The 22,355-nt window shown below is 32.9% G+C and overlaps 1 protein-coding gene across 5 annotated transcripts in view; it reads right to left on the reverse strand.

The window, feature by feature from the left end:
* LOC128158280 (protein kinase C delta type-like) overlaps positions 1-22,355 on the reverse strand; it is a 34,611-nt gene that overhangs the window by 11,859 nt on the left and 397 nt on the right. For 2 of the 5 annotated variants that reach the window (XM_052821042.1, XM_052821038.1), the window contains exons 1-4: positions 17,050-17,197; positions 16,720-16,970; positions 5,972-6,140; positions 2,746-2,942 (exon numbers count right to left, since the gene is read on the reverse strand). In XM_052821042.1, coding sequence (XP_052677002.1) covers positions 2,746-2,942; positions 5,972-6,095 — 321 coding nt within the window. In that variant the 5' untranslated portion in view covers positions 6,096-6,140; positions 16,720-16,970; positions 17,050-17,197. Of the gene's footprint in view, positions 1-2,745; positions 2,943-5,971; positions 6,141-15,724; positions 16,580-16,719; positions 16,971-17,049; positions 17,250-22,355 lie in introns of those variants that run through there. The other 3 variants (XM_052821040.1, XM_052821039.1, XM_052821041.1) reach the window with 3 other exon arrangements.

Raw genomic sequence — 22,355 nt, forward strand, 5'->3', positions numbered from 1 at the left:
ATATATCTCATCTCCCTTCTCCTCCAAGTAATCATAAGACCTGACATTATATGACTTGAGGACATTATTTTTCCCTTTCCGATTCCACAAACAGAAAAAAAAGTGGCGCAGATAACATCTCAAGATAATAATTAAGAGAGAGGAGAGTTGGGGGATGGAAAGAGAGAGAAGGGATGTTGATGATATCTCATGATACTAAGCAGTAAAGCAACATGGTAAAGATCTCTTTGCTACCATCCATGTTAGCTGGTCAGATGAAGATATTTCTACAGGCCTCTCTTAAAGTGGCAATTAAGTGCTAGAATCCATAAGGAGCCTGATGACAAGGGCTAACCGAGAGGAATCAATAGCGTGAAAGGAGGCAGAGCTCGTTGTTATACGATCTAAACACTCGATCAAATTACAGATTAAGTATGGTCTATCAAGGTTTATGCTATCCTTGTATGATACTGTAAATCTAGACATATTCTTCACTGATTAAGGACATTTCTACTGAATAAGGAACTACCGTATTTTTCGGGGCATAGGCCGGTATTTTTTTACTCCAATGCGCGAGCATCGGCTTATCCCCCGGGATCGGCTAATCATAGGCTCAAAGTTGAAAAAATTAAACAGTCAAATTTAAAATCCAATGTTTTTAGCAGTTTATCATCAGGGTTGGTTTTTTTTTTCGTCCGTTTGAACTATTGTTCGATAGTTGCAGATACATAGATATAACAGAGCCCGTTAGTATATACGTCTCTGATAGTTGTCCCGTTGATAATTTTTGTAATGACATTGCGAGTAATAAAATGTACAGTACTGTACGAGGTATTTCTTTACAACCCCAATCAAAAGAATTTTTCCCCCACGTTCACGTATGAACCCTGGAAACTATTAATGCGTAGTAAAAAAAAACGAAACCGGGTAGAATGAAATATGACGGAACTTTTGTGAATTTCTTCATGTCTGCGTTCGTGGGAATCACTGGTCTTGGGTGCAGAATAAATCAATGCTTTGTGTTTTTACAGTTAATTTTCTGTTGGATGAAATAACGGTATTCTGGTGTCGTGTGTATATACAAAGGTGTGAAACCCGTGACTAAAACACAGCCTGGGGGCACGTAGTGTACACCCTTACACCTCACCGCATTAATTGCGTTTTAACATTACAACTTGCAAGTCACTTTTTAATTTATTAATGGAAAAGAACACAAATTGAATATTTTATGTGTGGTATTTCGTTTTCTCATTCATGCGATTACGGGGGATAACTCTATTTGAATATGAAACCACGTGTTGAGCTAATGGACGCCATACCCCGATCTACAAGTAGCTTTCAAAGTATTACTTGATTAAATGAAATTGAGCAGTAAGGTTTTAATAAAAATATAAAAGGTTTGGTAAAATATCATACTTAGTTCTATCAGACAGTACCACGGAGTTTGGTGTTGCAATTAAATTTACATTATGTAACATTACGATACCTAACGATATATACCGACGAATACGGAAGAGACCAAACAGCCACAAAACACAATTATATTTTTTTTAAATGTTTAAAATATATATGTTAAGCAAATTTAATAACTTTAATTACTCTTTTGACTTTCTACATCGATATTCTGAAAGTATATACTTAATACGTCAACTTAAATTCCTTCATCATGCAGCGGTCATACTTTCACCATAGAAATCATCGATTGAAAATCGGCCTATCCCATAATTCGGCTAGTCTATGGATTTTTCCTGAATTTTGTCTGAAAATGAGCAATTCGGCCTATGCCCCACATCGGCATATGCCCCGAAAAATACGGTAATAGGGCCTATCATAGACATTTAAGGAAAACCACCAAGATTTCTTTATTATACAAATGGAGAAAAAAGGGGCTGCTATTTGATAAAGCTTCCCTAGTACATATACACTAAAAACTTAAGTGCCATGAAGCCTTGGGAGAGCTAATGTTGTTTGTTAAACAGAAAATCTGTTGTCTATTATAGCAAGAAAACAATGACATGATACATATAATTATGGCACAAACTGCTAAACAATTGATTCTGCTGAACAATTGATTTTCTCCTACTTATAATTGATCTTCAAACTTAGACTATGAATCATTCATATTTATGAGTTTCAATTTCTTCCTTCATTATTTTGATTCAAATTTAATAAATAAATGTTATATGACAGTGGACTCCTTCCTCGGATTTTAGAATGTGATGAAGAGAAACCAGAACTGAGGTGATATTCACTTTCCAAATATCTTTTATAAAAAGGGCATAAGGGTATACATTGTACAATGATATATGCAGTTATAATATAAACCACCTTGAAATCATTACACTTTTTTATTAACTACTTTTCTGGTTTTATATAGCAAACCCAAAACACAAGCTCATCAGATAATTTTTTCTTAATGGTTTATAGTGGTGAGATGAAACTAAGCAGTAAGGATACCCAAGATGCAGTAGACTTAAATTTACCTACATGTAGAGCTTAGCATTGGTTTTTTTTTAAATACAAGATTACAGAGTTTAAATGAACCTATAAGCAGTGAGAATACCCCAAAATGCAGTTGACAGTTACCAAGTACACCTAGACCTAATAAGACACCTAGAGCCTAGCAGTGTTTTGTTGTTGGTTTTTCCACAGGTTTCTAGAGAGTAAATAAACCTATACAGTGAGGATCCCAATGATGCAGTAAATTGTACTCAGTTCACTGAGAGTACCTATAGAAGCAGTATTACAGTGACTGCGGGGCCTTACCCAGGTCGACGAGATGTTGCCGTCCCTGCATTTGTCAGCTAAAGCTCTGGCGCTGATGGTCACTTCAGCCAACATCCTGTTGGGCTTCTCATTGACAATCATGTTAATGACTCGACCCTCGTAAATGTGAGCATCAAAACAAGTATTCCATTCTGGGTATATTGTCCGTTTCTTCTGTACATACTGTGGTTTCTGACCTACAAAATCATCAAGCTGATATAAGAAAACTGTGCTCTAAATGCACTGAATGTACTATTTGTTTAAAAGACCATTAATATCTGAACGTTCATTTATTTAGAGCATTAATGGTTATAATACCGATACAACATTTATCAAATACATAATATATGGGAAAACTATCTGTAGCAAAACTCTATATATACAGTATTAACAATTGTGAGTGCATGACAGGCAGGTGTTGTAAGCACGTATCAATTTTTAAAAAATGCAACCTTACTAAAACTAGGAAATGTGATGCTTTATCATAAATAAATGAATAGGAAATGTAAGCTGACTGACCTACAAAATTTGTAAAACATGAATTGACTCCGGAAAAGAGCCATCAGGACCTAGCTAGATTACCAATACAACAGACATACACTTCAACTCGCTGTTACAGTATTTTCTGTTCTCAGAGGATTGTATTGTAAGCATGTTTGTAAATAAAAGCATAAAAGCATGCAATTTTAAGACAAAGCGTACATGTATATTTATGAAATATACATAGCAATATGCTTATAAAAGTTCTTATGATCTTCCTCATCATTCAATATAGTTTGCAGAAAAACAACAGTTTGCACGATTATTATATTATTAATTAGGGGGGGGGGGATAAAAAAAAATATTATTATATTACAAAGTGAATGTGAATATATTTAACACTTATCATACAGCTTCCAGTGATATTTACTTCTCAATGCAATTTGTTATAAATGCAAGACTAAATGATCAAAGCTTTATCTTTATGAAATATATTATAATTATGAAAAGAAATCAAGTCTACATTTTGCCACTAATGCATTTATTCATGCAGTTCCATTCTAATACTAAGAGCTGAATGATAGCTAATTCTTAACAGGAAATTCAATGCTCTCTGTAACTTTAAGTGCTTATAGCATAATGCCATCCTTACATGATTTTCAACTATTCAATGAAAAAATTTTTTTAACATAAGCTAGCTATAATAATATTTCAATTCATTATACAAAAATGTGAATGGCTTTGATGTGCCTGTGAAAGAGGGATTATCTTCCTCCCTGTTCATCTTTGAGCTTCACTCGGAGTTTTATCCTGATGCAATTTTTATGAATTTCACTCAGGCAAATCAGCAGAATCTGTAGTTTTCATTTTATTGCCAAAATCCGAATCATTTTATTTCCACATTATAGCAGCCTTCACATCCTTAATAACTTGAACCTTGATCTGAGCTGATCGAATTTTGTTCTGAGCAATCTCATTAAAAAAAACAGCAAACTTGTTCAGAATCCAACAATATGGCGGTCTTGTACCTTACATCAAGTCTCCAGTGTCAGCCGCGCTGTTTGAAGATGAGTAATTACAGATCACACAGCCCATTCATTTGAAGGTTTAGAACATAGGGAATAATCAACTCTTAATTAAAGCTGTTATTTTTCACACACTGAAAGACATCTCATTTTGTAGCAGTTTAAATCGATTCTTTTACTGTGCCATGGGAATATATAATTGGTGTAGATATTTCTCTCTCAGAAAAATCTTCATGCAAGTTTAATTTGATTAATGAATTAATTGGACTAGAGAGTCTGCCCTCTGCCTAGGATGGCATATATAAATTTGCTACTGATTTTAGCTCTGAAGGGACCTAGGCTAGGAAGAGAGGAGGTTAGTTATGTTCTAGTGAAGTACATTGTACATACTGGTCATTACCAAAATAACACCACTTATTTGATCTAAACAATAATTATTAATAAGTTCTGAATTAAAAGTTAAGCTTGCAATGAATAAACTTGCAATAAAACCAGAAAATCAAACCTGCCTACCATCATTAAGACATTATTTAACAGATATCAGGGATAAGATTCTGTCCAATTAATAATAAAGATAACGAATATACATGCATTCAGAAGGATATGATTCCATACAAAAGTAGTCCATTGCAAACTAAATCTATTATTCATATAGAGAACAACTGAGAACATATATGCTGTGGATATCATTGTAAGATTCTGACAACAGTATTCTCAACCTTAATCAAAAGGAAACAATGTTGGTAGGATATGATCCTTTATGGAAGCCTGAATAATTCATAAAGACAACAAATGTATATATAAAAGGTATAACCCTCCAGTCTTGATGTACATGTAGTCATACATATAACAACATTATTTAATATGGACCCTCCACAAATAGGAACTACTATAGCCAAAACCACCCATAGTAAGACAAATCAAGAACATGGGCATGCAGGCACTGAATGTTCCTGTAGGAAGCTAGCAGACAACCTAAATCATAAAAACAACAAATAACCACTTTTTCTGGGAATCGATACTCAGGAATTTATGGTGTCCATAAAACAATTCCCCAAGGGTTGAGATTGCATTAAATAACAATCAAACAAACAGGGAATATTACCCAACTGCATGCTAACTGTAGAGATTTGGATAAAATTAAATATTTAGGAAGCTTTTTCCGTGAAGTGACATTTTCATCGGAGTGATTGTAATAATGCATTATAGGATGTGTGATTCAGTGTGTCGGTGGTCTTAATGTTAACTGGGATGGATACACTTAACAAAAAACCTGTTTAATATTTCAAACAGGTACACAATTACGAAGAATGAAGCAACATGCATATAAATTATATCCTAAATCCATTGATCGATATATTTGTAAACTGTTTATAACTACATGTAAATATCCAATTCTAAACAATTGCAAATTTGTACACAGCACGGTAACTACAGTTTTCAGTCAACTGTTCTTCATACAATTATAACTGCTGTGTAAAATTTCCACATGTCAATATCACATTAACTCCGTCACAAAATTCACATGACATTGCATTGTAATTTAATTTTTCAATGAGGATCAGGTTCATGAACACTTAAAGTGAGTAATATTTGTGTCTTGTTTTACATAACATGAAAAATATGCACCTTCACTGAATGATTTTCAAAATGGAACACGTTTACTGTGTGTATCATGAACTGAACATTTCAACCCTGAGTGTGATGTTATTGGAACATACCTGGTGAGTTGACAGTTTCCTTGACATTGACAGCTACAAACGGATCAAACGGTTCCGACGTGGTCACAGCGTCCCCTTTGTCTACCTGAAGTAGCTTGACCCGAATGAACCCAACCCCCGGCATCGTGGTCCTTGAGTACTCTCAGGACTTTGATTATTCACTATCCACCTACAAAACACAGCAAAAAATAAATTACTCTCTACTCATCACTCATAAACAGGAAATTATTGATTCCTAATCCATCAACGTTCCATAGACATATGGTATGTAACACTGTAACAGACTGGTACATATGGAGAAGCTAATGTTCTTATCAATAAGTTTGTACATACTGTATTTTAAGCAGAAATATTCGTAGAGGATTTAATGTCATTATTTTCGTTGGCAGTATAAAGTAAGGACATTCAATCCATGACAAATTTTTAACCTAAGAATTAATAAATATAAGGTTGATATGCAATACATTTTAGGGATTACAATATGACGAAATTAAATGCCAACGAAATTGTATTTGGTTTAACAACAAAAATTGAACCCAACGAAAATATTTGCTTCTACAGTACTTCAAATTGTTGCAAGTACAGAAAATATCTTTTTGTTTTACCAGTGAAATGACTGAGATTCAGCAAAACAATGCATATAACATGTTCATGATATTAGTTAAGTTTTTTAGTCATCAAGTTGGATGGAGATATAAATTCTACATTTCCGAGTTACTCATTAATTTCCCTTTTCCTTAAAATAAAATGAATCTAAATTCATTAAAATCAGTGTGAACATCTAATAATTCAATGCATTGTTTGTGCTGATCACCTTTTTAACGGCTTTTATCTTGTACCTTTAGCAGGTCTAGTGTTGTTGCTGGTGACCATATACTTTTTTCCTAATACATATATTAATATTATAATAAAATCAGCACTCCCATGAATATCTTTCTGACTTGACTGCTTCACTAATGACATAACTCATTTCTTTGAGGTTTTATATGTTTTAGCATCACAGCAGCTACCCCATGCAGAGAGATCTGATGGAGTCTCCCGATTATGTAATATCCCACCTATCATTGATATCTAGAGTAAATTTGTGTCAAACACATGCCGAGTCTAATTGAATACAACACTGACGAAATTGCAGAGGTGGATCACTGGATACTTTTGTACCGTCTCAAAACAATGAAACTGGACTAGATGACATTTGTTCGAATTGTACATGTAGAGCTTTCAGAGTATTTCTGTACAATACAACACAGTAGGGGCTTTCGAGAGAATACATAAATTACACCTACACACAAGTACTGCATATACAAGATTTTCCCTTGACAAAGCCAGGATTACTTCCCTATAGCAACACTTTGTCACCATCCTAACAACACCTCTCATGTATCGGTGCAACTGTACCCTATACACACGCAGGTGTGACCATGTTCATAGTAGGTCCCGCTTCTCCCAGTGAATGACACATATAATGTTTTGCACTAGAGTTGCAACATATGAAACAGTTAATTTAACAATAACTGATGGAAATACAGATATTTGGGATGATCGAGTAACTTTTATTCTCAGTTTAAAACTAAAATACAGAGTAAATGTATGTATAAGTTTTTTTTACACATCAGTGTATATAAAATTATTAATGTTTGTTTTTCAGTAAAGAGAATATGGTAGATACATACAAATATGCAAAAAGACTCCCTAAAATAGTTTGATCTGTGTTTAAATTCCTCCATATCAAATATAGAATATAATACAATGTCACACATGTACAGGCCGAGTACACAAACACAGACACCATCTTAATATTTACAGGTAAAAATATTAAATAAAAACGTGTAAAAATTCAGGAAGTAATAACAAGTCTCAAAATCAATGATGTAATTTCAAACCCATTTTTGATTATTTTGGAATGTCTTATCAGGAAAAATCAACATGAAATATCACTCTGAGCTAGACTGCTACAGAAAATCAAGTTTTTCTTAAACTGCAAGTGCATTAAATAGGCTCTTGGTAACAATATCTCAACTGGAAACAAAAAATTTTAAACAAGGACTTTCCTTTAAATTACAATATGTATGCATATAGACAGCTCCTTGGCTAATGCACTTTACTAGGTGGCTGATCAGTTTATATGCCTCCTTATGGATACTATAGCTTCAGATCTGTTATTCACTCATCTGAAAATAAGTGAATAAATGACCAGAGAGCAACATCGCCACCTACTGCAAAAAGTGTATATTTACTGAGCACAAAAGTGTACCGTTTCCTGATTTTTTCTCCGTATACACTTTTTGCAATAGGTACGTGGTGCTGTGCTTCTGCGACAGGTCATCGTCCATCAATTTTTTTTTTTCAAACTAGTAATCTACAGATCTACAGCTATGTGGATACTGTAATAGCTAGGGCATGGACTTGTTCCACTGAAAATTATCTAGTTCTCACTTTATCCAGGATGAAATGACAATTAATTGCTTTTAACCAGAAATGGTAACATGCAACAGAATTTTGCCTTTCAATTGCTTCTTATTCTCTTTTATGTTTTCATATATGTTTTTTCTGTGTCTGTGAGTCATTTATAATATTTCATTTATACACACTGTAATTACAAATAAAATCTTCATCAACTGCATGTATCTTGCTTAAATGAACTTTTGAAAAAACATTTAGGTGGATCAACTGAAACAACTAAACCCAACTAATTTCAAAAAATATTGATGACCCCACATAATTTGAAAAATAAAATTCCTAGAAATAATGAGGATACAGTTTATAAGTTCATGACAGAAAAAATTCCAATGATATTATATTTATAACAGTTATTGACAGGTACTCTTTTAAATGCCAGTGCAATATATCAGCCAGTATTTGTTCTTGTGTAAATCAATGTTCCCATTCCACAAATGCTAAAAAAAAATACAGTACATTTTTACTTTGGAATCAACTTCTTACAATTCCCAAGCCTAACAGTTAGCTTCTTTCACTAATTATTTTCATTTGGCCTAATTATAATTCACTACCACACGCAGCCAGTTAGAAGATTATCCTCTCAAATGTCAGAGCATTAATCATGTACAATTTCAAACTTCAAGCAGACTTTATAATAAACTGTCACTTGGGAGAAACTCCTTTTAGTAGCATGTCTTATTATTTGGTGCTAGATTTTGCTCTTATTCAGCATAAACACTGCTGATTAAACAAACCATGCAAACATTGGGTTCTACTTGCTGTAGTTTAGTAGAAAGTTTTATTTGATTGCTCGACATTGCATTGGATTCAAATTCAAGAAATAATTCTTTCTAGGAGACTGACTGTTTAAGCTAAGAACATCACCTTCTCTTGTGTCAGCTGTCACAATACTCAATGACACAATACTCCTTGTAAATTCATTTCCTTATACTGTTACAAGGAAGCCATCAATGTGTGCTAATGCTTAAAACAAACAATGGGGGAATCTGATGTCAGCTGATGTTACTATAGGTTGCACCTTACATGGAACACCCCAGTTCACAATTATAATCATGGTACAAGCATTTCTTTCTGATTTCCAAAAATCCGTAACAAACAATATACCGTATTTTTCGGGGCATAGGCCGGTATTTGTTTTCTCCGATGAGCGAGCCCCGGCCTATCCCCCGGGATCGGCTATTCTTAGTCTCAAAGTTGAAAAAAATTAACAGTAAAATATAAAATGCACTGTTTTTATCCGTTGTACTGTTGTGGCAGTTTATTATGAGGGTTGGTTTTTTTTTTATCCGTTTGAACTATTGTTCGATAGTTGTCCCGTTGATAATTTTTGTAATGACATCGTGAGTAATAAAATGTACAGTACTGTACGAGGTATTTCTTTACAATCCCAATCAAAAGAATTTTTTCCCACGTTCGTGTATGAACCCTGGAAACTATTATTGCGTAGTAAAAAAGAAAACGAAACAGGGTAGAATGTAATGTGACGGAATTTTTGTGAATTCTTCATGTCTGCATTCGTGGGAATCACTGGTCTTGGGTGTAGAATAAATCAAATGCTTTGTGTTTTTACAATTAATTTTCTGTTGGATGAAATAACGGTATTCTGGTGTCGTGTGTATACAAAGGTGTGAAACCCGTGACTAAAACACAGCCTGGGGGCACGTAGTCTAGTGTACACCGTTACACTTCATTGCATTAACTGACTACAGTGTTTTTAACATTACAACTTCTCTGCATAACGGCAAGTCACTATTTAATTAATTAATGAAAAGAACACAAATTAAATATTTTATGTTTGGTATTTCGTTTTCTCATTCATAGCGATTATGGGGGATAACTCTATTTGAATATGAAACCACGTGTTAAGCTAATGGACGCCATACCCCGTATATACAAGTGGCTTTCAAAGTATAACTTGATTAGATGAGATTTAGCAATAAGGTATTAATAAAATATAAAAGGTTTGGCAAAATATTAATTAATACTTAGTTCTTCCAGACAGAACCACGGAGATTGGTGTTGCAATAAAAATTTACACTATGTAAAATTACAATACATAACGACGAATACGGAAGAGACCAAACAGCCACAAAACACAGATTAATTTTTAAAAATTGCTTGAAATATATATGTTAAGCAAATTTAATAACTTTAATTACTCTTTTGACTTTCTACATCGATATTCTGAAAGTATATACTTAATACGATGACTTCCTTAATCAGCGGTCATACTTTCTCTAAAGCAATCATCGATTGAAAATCGGCTTATCCCCTAATTCGGCTAGTCTAATGATTTTTCTTGAATTTTGTCTAAAAATTAGCAATTCGGCCTATGCCCCACATCGACATATGCCCCGAAAAATACGGTACATAAAACATATTACTAAATGCAGATTGGTACATGTAGATACAGATCTTCCATTACTTTACATGGATTGCCGCAATCCCACAAACTCAGGATTGTCTCTAAGACCCGGGGTTGGGGGTCGGGGGGGGGGGGGGGAATTCCCCTGCCTATAATGCCTTAATTACCAGGCTATTATTGCATTTTAAACACTATCTAGCTATTGCATTTTAAACACTATCTAGCTATAAGCTAACCCCCCATACCCCCCCCCCCCCCCTTTCTACTTGTTTATTCTTCCTTCTACTTCAATTTTTCAACCCTGCAAAATTATCACCCGCAAATATGCATGTACACTTCATTTCTAAATCACTTCATATATGCAGATCAAGCTGAATTAGTAGTGTCAAAAAAATGCATGCAAATGTCATAGCCATGCATGTACATATTGGATCAGCATGTGGATTGCAAGGGTTTTTTTTACTTTCATTTTCATATTTAAAGTATATACATTTCTAATTTTGATAACCTTTAATTGATTCATGGGCGTTAGTTCCTGTATATAATCAGTGAAAAAAAAATCTTATCAATGCAAGTTTTTCACACTAGAAAATTTCAGCTCTGATTATTGATAATGCAAACTTAAAGATACCTGCATTTATGATGAATGCATGCGCAACAGGATTTTTATAATCTTGTAATCTTAAAAATTTTAATGCATTCAACATGTTCAACAAACTAGTCCACACTGCAAAAGCATTTTTGTGAATTTAACAATTGCATGTTATAATTTGCAGTCACTATGTAATCTTGGTTAAGGTATTATATATCCAGATAAAGATACAAAGATTCAGCACAGAGTTATAGGTACTGCTAGTAATACTTGAAAAATATATGCATATAAATATTAAAGGTATAGTCCAGATTGACCAGAAGACAAGTCAATCTCTATAATGAGAAAGATTTCATTTTCTACATACTAAATACATTGACATCAATTAAGTACAGCCGAAGATTAATTGTCAAACTCTTAACGATGTGCAATCGGATTGGTTGCATCAAAAAGACAGTCTAACTTACAATTCATAATAAATCTTGACCTTTAATCCATACAAGGGGACACCTCTGACTTTTGAAAGGGTACTTAAGTTTATAAACCGGCATGAATAATTTTCATACTGTGTTATATCTGTAACAATGATTTTTTTTAAAAACACAAACAACAATGAGGAAAATATTATCCCTTATTAGATGATAAACTTTACAAATTTCATCATGCAGTATGAGTTTATTGCTCATTGACAAGCAATTATTGATCGAATACAAAACCATAACCTCAAAGATGACAAAAGCAGACGTGTTAACATTTCCCTTCTCAATTATCGAGGTGGAGAAAAACTATTTTCAATAAAGAAGGAAATAATTTCCAACCAAAATACAAAAACTTTTAAGCACTGACTTAAAAACAAACAATTGATGGCAAAAACCAAGAGAGACTCATTTTCTAGATGTAGTTAGAACACTTGATCTAGACAATGAAATGAATAGATACTCAATAAATAAAAAAGAACATAGCGCCAAGCCAGCAAATAACTTGGCCGGTTCATCTCTGTGTAATAAACAAGCTCTGACCTATTGTTGACTGCAGTGAAATATTGCTTTCATATAATGAAATTGGAGGAGAACATCATAATACATAACTGCATTAATAATCCCAAACTCAATATAATTTTTCATCCCGAATTAATTTTGTTCTACCTCCCGCCATGTACTTTGTTCAAAATAGAGAATATCACACTGCATCTTTTACCTCTGGGAAACAGAAATTAGCATAATTATAATGTTACTATGACAACTAAGTAGGAGAAAAATGTCTAATCAGTATCAGAAAGGGTTTACCGCTGTTAAATTAAAACAACAAAAGGCCGTACTGAGAGCATCACTGTCGGTCTCTAAAGATCACAACAATATAATCATTTTTGACTTCAAAGATTATTTTTGAAATTGAACAAAAACATACAGCAGTTATACATCTCCAGAACATTCCTTGGAGCTGAAGAATATTCCTCTTTTTGAAATTTATGCTATAACTACAGGAACTAGAAGACTGTTTAATAAAGAGATGTTTCAACCACTAATTTAGCAAGTTGTACTGTACTGTAGAGTTGATATATGTCATGTGGAAAGTAATTTTTAACAACTGACAGTAAATCAATTAATTCATCAATAGTTACAGAATAAGTTGAATTTGAACATATTTTATTGTATATATAATACATATACAAATGGTTCAAACACAAGTACTGACAACTAAATATAAGTTGTTAGCTAACATGTAGGCACTAAATGCAAGCAATAACAGAAGCTGCTCTCAACATTTAAAAAATGTATATATAAATATATATTTAATTTAAGTAATTTATGAATTATATATGCATGCACACATATGCACTCGTTTACTTCAGACAAAGATCTGTAACAAATAAATAGCTGTATTGAAAAAAAAAGAAACAATACACCCCTTTTTGTTAGTCTATTTGTAAATCAAAGCCATGTACTATAATTCTGCACTTTCTAGACAGTAACTTGTAGATATGCTACATGTATATACGGTCACTGATATGACGGCGGAACAGAAAATGTAGTAGCTTTCTTCCTTACAGTGACTTAAGTCCTTCCTGACATCTTGTTGTCCCAACAGGAAGTTAATAACGATAACCATAATATGATGCAAACAACATTTTTAAAAGATAGTTTAAGATACCACAGCTTTGATTAGATATATCACTTCAGATACTAAAGTAGAGTCATGGGGATGAGATCAATAAATAATGCAGCATGATACTCAGCTATGTGAAGTATTTCAATCATTATATTTATCTATTCCATCATTGATTGTTGGCTTTATGGTTTAAAAATTCAGATAAATAACTTTGCTTTCCATTATATCAAAAATCAATGACCTTTTGTAGTTTACGTTATACTTTATTGTGCCAATGCTAAAAATACAGTTTATTGCTTTCCATTTCAGTATTTGAAGGTGAAAATACTGGAAAATAAAGGATAAAGGGATATCATGTTACTCAAATTATACTGTATTTATATAGAAAACCTAGAGCTACTGCGATATATCATATTCATTAGACAATAATTTTTCATATAAATCATATGTCTCCTTGTTCTGAATAGGTTAATTGTCTATGATATTATTTAATACTCAAACATCAAATATTTCTATTTACATGCATATAATTATGTAACCCCTATAAATTCTATTAAATTATTTGAATATATACCATTATGGTAGAATCATTGTATCATATCATTTGACGAAACTCTTGGTCCTGAATTCACACTTTAATTTGTATATTTTATAGATTAAAGTGTGAATTTTACACTTTAAAGTGTGGATTTTAGAGATTAAAGTATGAATTTTACACTTTACCAAAATACAGTTTTTAAATTAAGAGGATTTCCTATTCAACACAGATTTCAATGCCATGCCATGTTTGCTTTTATGTGAAACTAAAATGCACTGCGGAGCATCAGTAACAAATCTGATTCATTAGTATCTAAATCCCTTCACTATACACTGATGTATGCCTGCCTTATTGTGTCTGAGCATTCCAGCATGGCTAGATTTACACAGATCCCCTATCAGTATTATAACAAAAAGTACTTACAATGTTGTAACATAACCATCTCCTAGCTACTAACAACATGTACATATACACTAATTACATCATGTTTGTATGTGTACAATCGGCTCTACATATATAACTAAATATATGTCATCTTTTAAACAATTAAACTTGTACATTGATTATGTATTTAAAAATGTACACTCAGTATCTATTTATTGCTCAGTGAGGATAAACAAGCTCATATCAACTGTTTCACATGTACATGTATATATCAACTTGTATGTGTCTGCACACAAGTATAATTACAATACACATATCAATTATCTTTATAACGGCGATGTACATATATGCATGTAGATAAACAAATTCATTTAATGTCCAAATGTACATACATTTAATTGTTTGTGTTTATCATGTTTGTATTATCATGTCTGTACCTTTTTAAGGGATATATAATTAGGTCATATAAATTTACACTTAGTCACACATGTGCATGCATACTCTAGATGTCTCACAATGTTGAACACTTCGGGGGTATAAATTAAGTTGATGTTTTCGCATGAAGACTGAAAAATGGTGCCATCATGATAGCTTCATCACATATATACTGATTTCTTTCAAAAAATCATGATGAATATATATAAAATCATGTAGGTGTCATTAATTACATTATTCTTGTACAAAGGACAACTAAAATCAACGAAACTATACATGTAATACGTTCAATTAAAAATTGCAACACCAATCACATGCAATAATTAATATATGCAGGATAAACCCCCAAAAATTGTAAGTTAAAGTTACTTTATAATATACATTGTATATGTAGCAGAAATTAGTGAATGCTTAAAACACCAACAATAATTGTTTTTTTTTTAATTTCGGTAAGCAAGTACATATTAAAAACAACAACAGCAACAATCAACATGCTCAATAAGCATGCTGACCTAGCAAGTTGATGACAAATTCATGTACATGCTTGAAAGTTTCAGTTTATCTAAGGTTAACATACAATCAACAGGGAAGTAAAAGCAACATTTCTAATGACATTTTTCCTTAATCCTTCTATCCCTCCTCCCTCCCACTCTTAAATTTATATTTACATGAACTATGTAAAAGACAACCTTGCACAATATTGCACATGGCAGAGAAAGCTAGTTTGCATCATGTAATTAAAAATGCAATCCCATTTTGTCTTCAAGAAAACTCCTTTTTCTCCATCTTCTCTTTACAGATAAATTACAGATACATAACCTAGTATCACTCTACCATTAGAAACATGACACTGAAAAAGCCAAACATTACCTGTTTGAATCGGTTGAAAGAAGAGTAATGCATCAAGAGGAGCTAAGCCTGCCCCAGTAGATTTCGATAGAAATCACTACTGTAACAACATATCCAATCGCTCTTCCTCTCTTTGTCTCTCATTGCAGCTTACCAATTTTCCAGAGGTTACATAGCAGCATATGAGAGTAAGTTCATCTCTCACAATACTGAATCTCCTGTTTATCTGTAGTCAAACGCTACATCAAATCAATAAACAGCCAATGACAAATGGCCAGCAGACAGATTGTCATTGTTATGAGAGAGAGATATACATTATACATATATCTGATTCAGGTCATCTTCATTACAGTGACTATATATAATGATCAGTGCTGATGTTGGCCGGCACTCGCGGGGGAGCTAAGACTTGTATCCTGTGTGGATATGAAGGTACATCTCTTTCTCTCTCCATAAGCTAGCTTGAACTCAGGATGTATGCATGGGTGTTTGATACATTCAAGTCAAGAAAACGATGCACTCATGATCATCAATGATTTGTACTAATAAAACATGATTTTACCAGACCCCACACATTCACTGCTAGCTTGTAAATTAATACCAAGAGTATCTTAAATGTATTGTAATATATGATGATGACAGCAGATAACGAAAATATTTATGTAATGAAGACGTAGCGAAGCGTTACCTTATTTTTAATTGAACATGAAAATTTAAAGTACTGCAGATTATGTTTTTGTTAACTCTCAGTACACCTGTACGTAAAAGGTTTGATTTGTTCACTACTTTGTTGAAAACTAAAATTCACAGGTATACATATACTTTTCAGTACTCTTCTCGTTACAGTACATTTGTACAGGTAGCAGCCAAAAAAACACTTTAACATCTTTATGATTATAACATATGGGGGTCCTTCATTCAAGGGTACTTAAAACAGGTATACACAATAAATCATAAATTTCAAGTGCAAGGAATAGCAGACACAACTGCATGTCTAGTCATAATGATAATCTTACCCAAGCTGTGTCAATTGAAGTGCTGCTTTCAGGCCTAGTGTCTGAGTCCCTTGATCATCTAGTTCATTGTTCAGCCATTAAAATCCCCTGAAATTCTTTACAATTGCAGACCAGCCTAGAGTTCTTCTTATGTCCAGCTGAGTTCCCTGAGGTGAGGTACTACTGACACGCCCCTCTCTGGTATATACCTCGATAGTCACAGATACCCGACCTCCACAGTTACGGTATTTAAGGGTATCGAATCACATGACCTGCAAAAGAATGACAACAAACACTAATACAATATACAAGCACTTCCTTCAACCATACAACATTGAATGCAAAACCTACAGTCTAGCCAAGGCCCATATTTAAAATATCCATTCAACCATGGCAAAGTCGACATTTAAATCCCAAACACGAAAGCGTGATGAGTGGATAGCTGGTTGTAAATGTACCCCTAAATAGGATCGTGGGTTGTGGGAGGCAATCACTGGATAATAATAGACCTGGATGAATAATAGACAGCGGACTCCGACTGATTCAATCAACTGGAATAATAGGGAAAACTTTCATTGTGGTGACTCAACTACAATGTATTGGGTGCATGACCAATTCACATTAAATCATGGTTTGTGTATATTTATGTATCAAAATGAGCAGATAATATATATAGAGACATTTCTAACAAAATAGATTTTTTTAAATACATGTAAATATGTAAAAATATGAATTGGGTGTGCTGTTATTCATATTAGAAAAAAATCATTTTAGGATGGTACATTATCTGATTTAAACATATAATAATATACTTAATATCCATGTTCATTTATAATTAATACACGTATACTAGTGAGACCTTCCTTGATCATGTCCATTATGTTTTGTACTTTCCTATCAAACAAATATCAGTTCCCTATATGTATACTGGAATTGATTTCTTGGTTTTGTTATGGTCCATCAGGACATAGTTGTTTGAAATGAGTTGTATTATTAAAGGCAATTCATTTCCAGAAATTGTAAACTATCATGAAACTACCACCATACAAATCTATATACTGTTATCATGTTTGAATTTTTCTTAACAGTATACATACAATCATGCTATCAATTACTGAAGAAAAAAAATCAAATTGATTGGCATTTTAAATGTATTCAAGCACGTTCTAAAGATTAATTCTGATAATTATTTTTTTTCTAATTTAACTTTACCACTGGTGGATTCTACTGTGGCAATGACCATGGAGAAGATATATATAGGATTCATGCATACCCAAGATACACACTCACAGAGAGGTTTAGATAACAACTCCATTATTAGCTCATAAAGGTTTATCAAAGTCCTTGATAACATGCTCATCTTCCTAAGAAATTGCAATATCTTATCAATTTCTGTGTTTACCAGACCCCTTACAATGAGCTTTAGACTATACTGTTATATCTAATGGATCTACACACAGCCACAAATGTCTCCCAAGGAAAACCCATGAATATTTCATGCTTTCCTACAGTGCGAACATTAGATAACTGGTAACATCGCTTTAGCCATATATTTCATTGGGAACTGGGAGGGTATGAGTAGCAGACATCACACAGGCTTAGCAGTAAGATAGACACTTTACACTTTCTGTTGTAAACAAGAGGTGAAGTGATCCATCTGATCTTTGAGCTGACTTCGACTTGGACAGTTACAGCCTTTAGGATGTTAACCTGAATGTGAATGCATTAATGTACGAAGTAACTTATATTGACACAGCAGATCTGTACATGCAAATGCATTCAGCAGGAGCTACAGTATAGTTGACTCCACGTGCATGCATGGGTTTATATATAGCTGCATCCATATTGTATTAATTATGTGCAATTAATCAAAGAAAATTAAATGCAAGTGATTGAATGCATTAGCCTTAAATCTACCATAAACCTTGCCTCCTAATGTCATTCATCACATAATTTGTCAAATACTGTACCAATTAGAATCTTTAGTGTCATAATTATTAGCAAGTCCAATTATCAAACATCCTTCATTCCTCATAGACATACATTTGTCAGCTTTTATAAGCATGTCCACCAGAGAGTTTGCAACTTCAACAACCAAAGTTTTTTTCCTCTGCAATATTCTTAATGAATTACATACATGTACACTGATGCATAGCGGACTTATCATTTTTTTTAAAATAAAATTTTTAATTCTTTCCAGCAAATGGCAAGCACAAAGTGCCTACCATTTTATACAAAAATGTTATCATTGAATTTAGAGTATTAAAAGGGCATGCATGTGAAAACCTGATAAAATGATTGATTTCTATTACATAAAAAATCAACCTGGGAATCAATGAAAGTGATCTGATTTTGTCCGATCATATTAGGAAGCAAAACTACCTGTGTTCAATGATAAAGGTGAGTAAAGTCACTGGAATGAGGAAGGGGTGTACCATCCAATCACTGAAACATGACATCAAGAGCCATTGAGATCTGTCGAGACAACAAAAGCAGCCTCTTTCTTTATGGAGGGAAGGGCTCGGGGCTAAGGGGACATATAAAATTCTAGATTAATAGCCAAGATTTGAAAATATTGTTTGTGTATTAATATTATCAATGATTTTAAGGAATTCATTTGTATTATAGGAAGAAAAGGAGGCTCAGGCATGCTTTCATTCAATACAGTTAACACACTGAAATCAGGGTACATTGGGAGAATTATAAGCATCTGCTGTTTGATGTAAAACAGAGAAAAAATATATTATCTACAGTGGAAAAGTATATGGAATTATGTGCATTTGCAATTAAAATATTCTGAACAATGGTTGTGACAAAGATTAAATATGGGTAATAACATAAGAAATTATGGGATTAAAAACCATGTACTACAAATATACAGCTACATTATAAATCTGCAACATGTAATAAACACAAAAAATATCAGACCAAACTGTGAACTCTAACCCTCATTTAATTTCGAGATCTCCTTAGCCCCATGGCTCTTACTTGTTTATACAGTGTTTGACAGAAATCAGGCATCACACATCCGAGGTTTAACATTCAAAAAAATACTCCTACTCCTTTTACATGTTTTTCAGAGGACAAATTTTCCTGTTCATTTAATATTTCCCTGCAACACAAAGTCATTATCTGAGCAAGTGAAAAGACCTAATATCCATTTTTTCATCAGGAAGAGATTAAAACTGGTTGTTGATTAAGTCACTAAGTACATTTTTTCCCCCTGTAGCAACATCCATTATTCAGATATGTTTAATGTTTTAAGCCAACTGTAATCTATTTCAATGGTAACTTTGTTGAGATCTTTTACACCTTTTCCATTAGTTTTGTCAATCAGAATCCTAAAGTATCCCCCAGTGTTGTCTCAAATCCTATCGCTCAAAAGCAGTGTGTGTGCAAGATGCTCATTAAACTGCATCAATTAATACCAAGATGTCTTTTGGTGCTGTAAGACTATATGGTGGTAAAACATGAACTTAAGCCTCCAAATGCTTTGATATCTCAATTATCTGTTCTGAGCTTTATCATTACTGTAAAAAAATGTCGGTTGTTTCGGATTTTGTCAATTACGATTTTTTGTGAACAATACAGTATAACATGATGTCAACAGTTATTAATCATTTAATAACTCTGATATTTTAAAAAATTACATTATGACAACCTAATGACAGTATTAACCTTTTATATTTATGTGAGCACCAATATTTGTTTACTAGACCGTAATTAATTTAACCTTAAGTTAATTAAACTAAAAACAAGTATGGAATGTGTACCCATACATATACATGTCTCCTCACATTATTTCAATTGTCGTTGTTTAAAAGTCTTGTTTGGCCTTTAAAAGCTCTTTGGGAAGTGTTGAAAAGAATGTCTCATGCAAATTAGTCTCGGTCCATAAAATTCTATGAAGCACAGATGTATTCATATCTTGGTATTAGTTACCTTTTTTCAGATCTATCATTTTCATCAAGTAAGGTCAAAATTTAAAAAATTTAATAAATTTAAAATTTAATACGGTCTAAAAGATTGTAAAATACAACTTATGGCCTGCCACAATATAGATCTTTATCTAATCTTATCATTATACCCTTGGAGGATCATCATCCATAACACTGTCAAATTATAAAGAAAATTAATATATGTACATTTTCCATGTTAGTTACATGAAAATTCTAATCAAAATGCACACAACTTTAGGATACATTTCAAGGTTAAATTTGACAAAATTAACTTAATTTTTGCTATAAAAGAAATATGCTGGATATTACATGTGACTGTCAAATCAGTCCAACTAGAGTTATTTACCTTGTCAGTGGGACAGTTGTACCTTAAACTTAAATATGATATTGCAAACATCCAACTTCTGCAAATACATGTTATTAAAATTCATTTAGGATATGCTATAATGATGTCAATTTACACTTCTATAATAATAACCTTGTTATGTATTCACTCTAAACACAGAGTGTTGACATTCACAAGGAAATGATGTGATTCATATATCATATTGTATTAATATAATTTAAGTTTGCGCTTCTCTGCTTTCCTTTGTGGAAAACTTGCACATCTAGACAAGGTCAAAGACCTATCATATATGTACATGTATCTGTCAGGCAAACTCTATATTATATTTCTGAAATCAATAACATTAATTCAGCACTGGATACAAAAAAAAATATCTCCTTTTGTGGAGAGAGAAAACATATTAACATAGGTTGATGACCAAACAATACCACTGCACTATCAGGGGAAGAAAAGCACTTAAAATGACACTTCTTTTATAATACTCTAACTTGTGGCCTTATAGTTTCTGTTACTTGGTCAAAAAGTAAATTATTGATCATAAGACCAATGGGAATAGAAGGAGATGCATAAATGCATACATAAATACTGCCAGAGATCAATAGGCTCCAATATACCATTAATTATATAAGGTTTTGTTCAGCAGCTATTATGATGTGCTATCTGTATGCAGGGAATGGATGAATTTGTCTGCTGTTGGGTATTAATTGGTTGCTAAGCTCTGGGCTGCTAATGGTTAGCTCATAAAAGTCATCACAGGGCAATTCTTTCCTGCTAACATAGCCAACAGTTCAGAGAAGGTGATTTTGTATTTGATCCAGTTATATACATTTCTCACTTTCACATTGTGAATTTAAAATGTGAATGTGATAGGTTTTATGAACTTATATGCAATAAAGCAAATCTTCATACTATTGCATTTCTACAATAATTACTATATTGTATACACTTTAGTGGGTCGATCATCCACTAGCAAATTCCAGTGGATTTGATTTAATTGTTCTCTTTGAATGAATTTAAAGACAAGCTTAAAAAGATTGGAAATATAATACATATTACAGGTGTACATACATGAATAATGAACATCTACACATTATTCTTTCTATTTATGAGATAAATTCATATAATAATTCTTCACATGCAGAAAATGTGCATGCATACACACAGCGGCCTGTTTTCTAACTTTGAAGATGACAAGTTGGTATTCTTAATTAAAATGTAGACATCTTAGTGGCACCGTGGTTGTTTACATACAGGCCTAAACCAAAACACTGAGACGAAATTCTGTCAACCTGTTCTCCCCATGGATACATAAAAACCCCAAGCTACATGGATAAAATCTTGATCAGAATCTC

This window comes from Crassostrea angulata, chromosome 8, assembly GCF_025612915.1.
Source record: "Crassostrea angulata isolate pt1a10 chromosome 8, ASM2561291v2, whole genome shotgun sequence".
Lineage (NCBI taxonomy): Eukaryota > Metazoa > Mollusca > Bivalvia > Ostreida > Ostreidae > Magallana > Magallana angulata.